This window comes from Serinus canaria, chromosome 12 (genome assembly GCF_022539315.1).
Source record: "Serinus canaria isolate serCan28SL12 chromosome 12, serCan2020, whole genome shotgun sequence".
NCBI lineage: Eukaryota > Metazoa > Chordata > Aves > Passeriformes > Fringillidae > Serinus > Serinus canaria.
Window position 1 is genome coordinate 14,461,797 of NC_066326.1, and position 8,960 is coordinate 14,470,756.

Below are 8,960 nucleotides of genomic sequence, written 5' to 3' on the forward strand. Positions count from 1 at the left end.
CCGTGCCGTGCCCGGTGCCCGGTTCCCAGTGTCGTGCCGTGCCGTGCCCGGTGCGGTTCCGTGCCCCGTGCCGTGCAGTGCCCGGTTCCCAGTTCCCTGCCCGGTTCCCGGTTCCCGGTTCCGTGCCCGTGCCGTGCCCGGTGCGGTTCCGTGCCCGGTTCCCGGTTCCGTGCCGTGCCGTGCCGTGCCCGGCGCCCCGCGGGCCCGCCGCCCTTCCCGCGCTCTGTCCCTGCCGTGGCCCCGCCCCTGCCCATATTGGGCTGCCCCGCTCCCCTCGCCGCGCCTCATTGGCTGTGGGGGCGCGGGGGGCGGGGCCCCATGGGGGCGGGGCCGGCGTGTACGCGGTGCGGCGCCGGGCGGGGCTGAGTTGCGGAGCCCCGCCGCCGCCCCGCCTCCCGAGGCATGACTCGCCGAGCCGCCGGCCAAGCGCCGCTTTAATTGAGGCCGCCGGCATGGGGCGCAGCGCGTAGGGCAAAACGGGGGCCGCCGCGCTCCGGGCCGCAGACACCGCGCACCCGCGGCCGTGCTGAGCGGAGCCGCGTCCGGCGCAGCGCAAGACCGACCCAGCAGAGCGGGGCCGCGTCCGGACGCCGCGTGGGGGTGGCCGGCGGGCCGGGCGCTGGCGGCCGCCGCTGCCGAGCCCCATGAAAACGCAGGTCTGGGGGAGCTCCCCGCGGGCGCCCATGGCTGCGGCGATGCCGTGCAAGAGCGCGGAGTGGCTGCAGGAGGAGCTGGAGTCGGGCGGCGGCCGCTCGCTGCTGCTGCTCGACTGCCGCCCCCACGAGCTCTTCGAGAGCTCGCACATCGAGACGGCCATCAACCTGGCCATCCCCGGGCTCATGCTGCGCCGCCTCAAGAAGGGCAACTTGCCCATCCGCTCCATCATCCCCAACCACGAGGATAAGGAGCGCTTCGTTAAGCGCTGCAAGGCCGACACGGTGCTGCTCTACGACGAGGCCACCGCCGACTGGCAGGACAGCGGTGCTGCCACCTCCGTGCTGGGGCTCCTGCTCCAGAAGCTGCGCGATGACGGCTGCAAAGCCTATTACCTGAAAGGTGAGGTGCCCCTCGCCCTCTCTCCAGCCCCGTCCCGCTCCCGCAGCCCTTGTCCGTGTCCCCTTGCGCAGCCCTTGGCCGGCCGCTGCATCCCTAGGGTGCCCATCCCCTTGTCGGACGGAGGTGGCTGACTCGTTTTGCTTCCTTCCCTTATCCGTTCTGCCTGATTTATTTCTGTTTTTCTCTATGGTTTTTTTTTTTCCACCTTCTCTGCATCCCGCTTTAATCCCCCGCACAAAATGGTCGCAGGCTGGAAGCGGCCGGGAGCGCCCCGCTTCTTCCTGCGTCGCCTCCCCTGTAAGGGCGGGAGGAGCCCCCCAGCCCTGCCGCCGGCGCGGCCCCTCCAGCGCTGCCCCGTCCCAAGCCGATCCCGGCTGGGCAGCGCCGGGCGCCCCTCGCCTCCGCTCCCCGGAGGGAGCCTTTCGGGGCTTCTCCGCGCCGGCACCAGGCTCCTCTCCAGCCCTCCGGGAGAAATGGCCGGATTTTGGGGGGAGAGCGAGAGAGCCCTTCTGCTATTTTTATCATACCTCCCCACATAACGTAAAAGCCCGGGCTTGGGTTTTCCTCCCCCTTTGCCAGGCAGTGCCGCCGGCCTGGGAGAGGGCAGCCCGGCTGTTCCCTCGGGACAGGGCGATGGGGAGCGGGGAGCTGCGCTGCAGGGGAGCCGAACCCGCACACGCCCCTCCGCCAGAACTAGGGGCGCTTTCGGAGCTTTGGTTTTTTGAGGTTTTTTTTGGCCATTTTGAAAGATCGCAGCGGGCTGAGCAGAGCCCGCAGCTGGGCTGCTGAGACCCTTCCCATCCTCCCAGTACTCGCAGTCCGGTCGCTGGGTGGCGGCTTTGAGGCAGGAATAACAGGAGAGCGGGGGAGCGTGCGTGGGGGAGAGTGGTCAAGAAAGTTGCCACTTGCGGCTCTTTAAAAAACACGGCTTTTCCTTGATAGACCCTTTCTGGGGAGCCAGGGAAGCCCCTGGTGGCGGCAGGGGGACAGTCAGGTATTTGGGAACCAGCTCTCGGGGCTGCGCAGCCCGCACACGCCTCCTTCCAAAACATGGTGAGGGGCCAGCACAGGGGTTGATCCCATTTCCTCCTCGACCATCCATCCGATCCCTGCCCGTGGGCGAGTCTCCCATCCTATCATCCCATCCCGGTTTGGGGTTTCCCCACGGGCTCCGTTGCTCCCTCTTCGCTTTGCATTCCCGCTTCTCTCCCCGTCGTCCTCATCCCCAGCAGGAAAGGAGCGGTTTTAAAGTTACTCCTCAGCTCTCCCCGATGGGCAGGGGAGGAGCTGAGCCCCTTTCTCTGCCTTTTTCCGAGAGCCTCGGTGGGAAATGTTTCTAATTAAAATTCCAAAATGGCTTCTCGGCGCTGTCTGGCGGCGCGGGGGGAGGAGGAGGGCGAGGACGAGCCTTTTTCATGAATGGATGTGGCAGGAGCTGTCTGTCCTGCTCAGTGACCCCGCCACAACCGCCGAACCCACTAACGAAGTTTCCAGGAGCCCTTTCTAATTAAACCATTTGTCAGTGTCAGATCCCGATGGCTGAGCTCTGCTTTAATACCGCCTGGAAAGGAGGTAGATCGGTGGGGTTTTTACTTCCCTCCCTCTGCCTTTCTTCCCAAGCAGCTGAGCTGAGGAACCGGAGAAAAAGTCTTAGGGGCAGATGTGAAGGGTCCCATCCCTCTGTGCTCCTGCTGTGGTTTGGGTGAAGAACAAACTTGTGACACTGCTCTGTTGCAAAACCTATTTTGTAGTGATAAAATAATTGTGAGGGTCACTCTGTGGCAAAACTTAGGGTCTTTTTTCCTGCTTGGAGGTGAATAATTTCGTTGAGTTTTAGTGCCTGGGGTGAGTATGTGGTGGTTGTCCCTGATCTGTCTTTTCAGACACGGATACTTTTCTCTCTAAGTGGCAGTAATAGCTCTTGCCTAAACAGCCCCAGACCCTTATTTTTGAGAAGCTGGCAAGGCAAGATTGTGTCTTGGCATTGATTTTATTTGTGGATGTTTCTTTTGTGGTTGAGATTTGGCCCTATTTTTCACAAGCGATATTGAACTTTGTAAGAACCACTCCTTGCTCTCCTGGGACCCGTTTGCTCAGTATCAGTTTGCCCAGGGAAGATAAGGGAGCAGGAAAATTATTTTCTTGCTGTGAAGTTGAAGGGATACCAACTTCTTGCTGGTAAAGACTTTCTGAATAACATGTTCACAGGTAGAAGGATTTCCTATTCTGAAGATTAAAACATCTTTTTCTTTCTCTCTGCCTCTCCCCTTCCCTCTCTCCTTTCCCCCTTCCCAGGTGGCTTTAACAAGTTTCAGACTGAATATTCTGAGCACTGCGAGACAAACCTTGACAGCTCCTCACCCAGCAACTCTCCCCCAGCATCAGTTCTTGGCCTGGGAGGGCTGCGGATAAGTTCCGACTGCTCGGATGGCGAATCTGACAGGGAGCCCAGCAGTGCCACGGAGTCGGATGGGAGCCCCATCCCGAACAATCAGCCTGCCTTTCCAGTCCAGATCTTACCTTACCTGTACCTGGGCTGTGCCAAAGATTCCACCAACCTGGATGTCCTGGGCAAATACGGCATTAAATACATCCTGAATGTGACTCCTAACCTGCCAAACATGTTTGAGCATGACGGAGAGTTCAAGTACAAGCAGATCCCCATCTCAGATCACTGGAGCCAGAACCTCTCACAGTTCTTTCCTGAGGCCATTGCTTTCATTGGTAGGTAGTTGGCAGAACACCTCTTTTCATACTCACCGCTTGGGAATGTGGTGTGCCTGTGGTGTGCCGCTTCCCAGGGCTGCTGCTGTCTGCAGCCTCACCTCTCCAGGGCACAGCATCAGCTTAGCAGCCGAGTGTCACGCTGTGAGGTGGCGCATCTGGTGCATCTCACCCTGGCTCAGTTCAGGGAGGCCTCCCCTTCCAAAATTCAGCCCTTTTGCAGCACCTCAGCTGAACTACCTGCAAGTGGTTGAACGGTCCCTGCTGCTTCTTGCCCCTGTGTGGTGATTTGCACTGCTGTGAAATGGCTGAACCCAGGCAGTGGGGAGCTCCTTTGCCTGCTCTACTTGGGATGGGAGCTGCTTTAGTGTGACTGGTGCCAGCAATTCCTTAGCCCCAAATGTGGTTAAAATCAGGGAGTGCATGTGCGTGTGTTTTCTTTTCCCGAGGGGATTTGCTAGTCTAGTTGGGATCCTGCTGTAAGTCACCCTAGCATAACTAACTCCTTGTATGGATACTTCTCCTAAGGTAAGTGTCAACACAATGAGTTAGTGATTATAATTAAACTGCAGAGTTTGGATGGAAAAACTGCTCTGTAGGCAGCCCCTGCAACAGTTTTGGCTGGTGGTGGTGGGGTTAAGGAAGGAAAATCTCTTCTCTAAGGCCAGCCTTGACTTTGAGAATTGCTTTTGATTCTGTGGGAAGTGTATGTTGGACTGAACAGGGCTGTACATTTCCAGGCTGGCCTGTGTTGTTTTCTCACAATAGTCATTAGCCTAATCAGCTCTGTTTTATGGGGGTGAATGGCACAGGCAGTAATATCACTGTTGAATATTGAAAGCCCCATGGCTCCGTGTCTGATTACAAACACTTGTACAGGTAAAGGAGAGGGGGACCTTTGCCTGCAGACTGAAGCCTGTGCAGCCTATTTCAGACCCCATAGCTTGGGCTTGCTGTGCTGTAAGGCCTGAAATGGGGCAGAGCAGTGGTGGATCCTTGGCTCTTCAGCTGTCAGAAACCCTGATTCCCACACACTCTCCTTTGCCCCCAGCTTCTGCCCTCCAGTAACATGACTGGTCAGAAGGTGCTGCTTCAGTGTGGCAACAGGGACCTGTCAGATGTCCCATCTGCACTTCCTGCATGAGCAGGGTGTTAAACGTCAGGGGTGAGGTACAGTGGCCCTGCTGACATGTGGCATTTGGGATCTGTCTGCTCCAGTCAGCCCGTGTCTCTGTGAACACCGAGCTTGTGCTTTCCAGTTAATGACAGGAAGTGGAGGATTACCTCACTCTAAAACCAAACACCAAGAAATGCTGTGCAGGTCAGATGAAAGGCAAAAATGTCTGGAAAAATGTTGAACAGGAGAGCCTGGGGGGAGGGCTGGGTACTCTGGGCGGTGATTGCCCACCCTACTGGAAATTCTTGCCTGGTTTTGGAGGCTGGGCAGAAAACCTGTTGTGGCTTGGGTCTGGATTTTTGTTTTGCCTGCTTCTTCTTTGCCCTTCCCTGCGCTTACACTGCCAGAGTGTCTCTTACCTCTGGCTTTGCCCGAGGATCTTCTTTCTCCTGCCACTTTTTTGCTCCCCGCCAAGCTCTCAGTCAAATGACTGACTTCAAATAGGGCTGCCCAGAAGTAGAAGCAGCGCTGGGTACTTGCGTGCATTCAGTGCTCTCAGTGGCGTGTCCCTCTTTCAGCACTGAGATGTCAATTCATAAAGGGATCACGCTGTTCCGGCTGTGCGAGAGACAATGAGTGTGTGTGTGCTTTTCAGTTGGTGGCAAGGGAGGGGAAATTTCGCTGCTGTTCTCGCCATTTTTTGGTCCAGCCTGCATTCCTGCTTCCCGCTACCATTCATCCTGAGAGCCTCCTCCAACACAAGCGTTTGTTTGTGGTGAAGTGCATTTCTGTCGATCCTAAAGAACAATTTCACAATAAGGGAAGTTCCTGCACTTCAGACTCCCCTTAAATTGGCATTGGCTGCATTCATGTAACTTTCTAGTGGTAGGAGGACAGGAACAGTGAAAGAGAACAGCTCATGTAGTGCTGGGCTGCAGCCTTGCCCTGGTTTAGTTGGAGTTGAGGTGGGGGTGCTGTGCCCAGCCACCAGCATCTCCCTGGAGCTGCTGTCTCCAGCTTCATCTGCCTCTTGTGGGTTACTCCAACTCTCTTGAGTAGAGGGTGCTGATGTTCCATAGGCAAGAGATGTGTTGCTAGACCTGATTGATAATTCTTAAGCACATGAGGTGCTTGGCCTTGCTGGGGATGTGCAGCTTTGCCATGCAGCAGGAATATCTCAGGAGCCCTGTGGGGGGAGATGTGGGTGTCCAAGGGACGTGGGATGGTGTCACTAGGGGCAGGGGATCTAGTTCTGGCAGTCATCGTGGTGCTGGGAGCTTGCAGCTGCCACCTGGCCCTGCTCCAAAGCCATGTGTTTTTGGTGCAGAATAATAGACTCCCCCTTCCCCTTGTCTTGTTTCAGATGAGGCCCGTTCCAAGAAGTGTGGGATCCTTGTTCACTGCCTCGCTGGCATCAGCCGGTCTGTAACAGTCACTGTCGCCTACTTGATGCAAAAACTCAACTTGTCCCTGAACGATGCCTATGACTTTGTGAAAAGGAAAAAATCCAACATTTCCCCAAACTTTAATTTCATGGGCCAACTCCTGGACTTTGAGAGGACTCTGGGACTCAACAGCCCCTGTGACAACCGCTCGCCCAGTGAACAGCTCTACTTCACCACCCCCACCAACCACAACCTGTTCCAGCTGAACACTCTGGAGTCCACATGAAGAGGATGCTGCCTGGTCGGGAACTTGAGCATCGAATCGCTTCTCTTGAGTATTTCAACTCTTACGAAAATATCTGTCTAGCCAGGCAGCTCTGAGATGAGTAGCTTCTCTGGGCAGAGGTGCCTGGTCGCTGCTTTAGGAAGGCTAATGCCTCTCACTGAGTATCCTGATCCAAGTGGTTTGAAGAGGTAGTGTTTTTACAGGGGGTTATTTACCAGGGGCGATGTTACAGCGTTTCGGACGCCGCTGTCACCGGCAATAACCGCTTTCCTGGGTCCATTGAGACTGTCAGAACACGCACACGTGTGAAGAGCTACCAGGGGTTAGCTTGCTGTGGAAAATGAGGAGATTTATGCACTTGGAAACCTTGAACAAAAGGTGTTGGGCCAAGACTGTTTTAAAACCCAAGTTTACTTTTTTTGATTAAAAAAAAAATAAGAAAAGGTAGATCTTACTCAAGCTTTGGGTTCAAACTCTTTTTAGATATGTAAGTTCTTGACTGTTTGTACAGACCAGGTTGCAAAACCAGTATTTTATTCTGTTTCTTGTTTGATCATTTATTATTTTTTTTAATCAAATGTTTATATTGACCAAATGCATTTTGCACACGTTGTGAAGCCTTGGTATGTCCTGGCATATTACTGGGTACTCCAGAGAGAGATACATGCTGCTGCTGTTGTTGTTAGCATCTGGTAGGAAGCTTTGTTATGTGTGAAGGCCAGTTGGGCTTAAAACGCAACCCCTTCACCACTCCTGCACTCACAATCACAAACTCTGCACTGATTCAGCCAAGGTGACTAAGCCGCAAGCTTTTTTTTAATGCCACCCCTGCCAAAAACACTGTTTGCTATTGCCAGAGGTAAAACTCTCGTAGCCTCCAGAGTTGGTAGAAGCATGTCTGTGCCTGGCTTCATTCTCTGCTGCCTGTTGACTGATTTAACGTCATCCAGCTGGCCCGAAACCATTCCAGCTTCCCGAGTCCAGAAGGTAGTTGCAGTGCTGGCGTTTCTTGTGCACACTGGCTTCTTTCCCACGTGTGCGGGGTGGAGGGGGAATGCAGCGAGCGCCTGGAGCAGAGCGAGGATTGTGTGGCGGGACGGAACTCAGTCGTCACGCACGGAGCGTGTGAGGGGAGTGAAGAGGTGTGGAAATGATGAGGAGAGCATTGTAACAGAGAATTTTTTATATATATATATATATATATATGAATATATATATTAACTGGCAAATTCTGAGATGATTGGAGCTTTCAACAGAGGTTCTGATTTTTTTTCTTCCTCTTTCGAATAACTTTATGCCGTGCCTTCTATTCTGAGAAGACTTGTATGTATTTCTGGCTAGTGTTTGGCAAACTCCTTTTACCAAGCTGGGAGGGGAGGAAGTGGTAATAATTTCTGGGAGGAGGGCAGAACGGATTTAGAGATTTCTTTATTGGCTGCAATGTAGTCCCTCCTTTCTCCCCCCTCCCTGTCCACTTTAACTCTCATGTTAGTGAAAAAAAAAAAAAAGCCACGGATTTTTTTCTAAATATCCAGTTTTTTGTACTTTTTTCAAGAAAAATAAAAAATTATTAAAAAAAATCTCCATCTGGAGGAATGTTTGACGCTGTCACATCCTGAAACTGTTCTTTTTGTTAAAGATGTTATCAGAATGTTGGAATGAGCTTCTGTTTCTTGTTTTCTGGTTGTTTTTTGTTTGTTTGTTGGGTTTTGTTTGCCACAATGTTGGGATTGTGGGTCATTGGAAGGGAGAATGGGCGTACGGTTGTGAGTGAGAAAATTGAGAATATCCTAATTGCATCTTACCTCATGGAGGAATTTATTTTTTCAGGGATTTTTTGACAGTGCATCTCTATTGCATTACAGCTAAGCTGGTTTGTAAAGGCTTCCTGTGCTGTTAGTGGTCTTTATTCTTTAAAGGAAAAAAAAAGATGCATCTTCTGATTAGTACAAATGAGAGCTTGTTAGTGAGGAATGGTTCTGCTTTCTGAGTTATGAAGGAAAATTAGTGACCCTATATATACTGATCCAATATTGGGACTTTGTTTATATTGCAAATAAATATTATTTTTTCTTTAAAAATGATGTTTGTGTCAGATCCTTGTCTAGCCTCTGCCCATATAAGGGCACGCTGCTCTTATCCATTTTTTATGGTCGATTAGGATCCTTCTGTGACCATGGAGAGCATTTGCTGGGCTGTGTTCAAGTGTGGTGTTTGGTTTCATGCACAGCTTAATTTTTAAGACCTGTGGTAAAATGGAGAGGGGGAGGTGGGCGGGCGAGAAGAGGGATAGGGGGTATTGGATAAACTGGAGAACAAAGAACAGCTTGAGAATGGGACTGGCTTTGACCCCAGTCATTCCTCTGTGCCAAAAATAAATAGATAAACTAAA

General features: G+C 52.9%; 1 protein-coding gene across 1 annotated transcript; it reads left to right on the forward strand.

Annotated features, from left to right (window-relative positions):
- The first annotated feature begins 463 nt into the window (after positions 1 to 463).
- DUSP7 (dual specificity phosphatase 7) lies at positions 464 to 8,652 on the forward strand. Its single transcript, XM_009099521.4, has 3 exons — positions 464 to 1,056; positions 3,352 to 3,780; positions 6,261 to 8,652. The coding sequence occupies exons 1-3, from the start codon at positions 645 to 647 to the stop codon at positions 6,566 to 6,568; spliced, it is 1,149 nt and encodes a 382-aa protein (XP_009097769.1). The 5' UTR covers positions 464 to 644; the 3' UTR covers positions 6,569 to 8,652.
- Positions 8,653 to 8,960: the final 308 nt, after the last annotated feature.

What these genes read in the sequence shown, in the direction of transcription:
- DUSP7 (XM_009099521.4), top strand. Translation starts at nt 645, where the DNA reads ATGAAAACGCAGGTCTGGGGGAGCTCCCCGCGGGCGCCCATGGCTGCG. An exon ending in CAAAGCCTATTACCTGAAAG is followed by an intron (nt 1,057 to 3,351) that starts GTGAGGTGCCCC and finishes CCCCCTTCCCAG; the next exon opens with GTGGCTTTAACAAGTTTCAG. An exon ending in TGAGGCCATTGCTTTCATTG is followed by an intron (nt 3,781 to 6,260) that starts GTAGGTAGTTGG and finishes GTCTTGTTTCAG; the next exon opens with ATGAGGCCCGTTCCAAGAAG.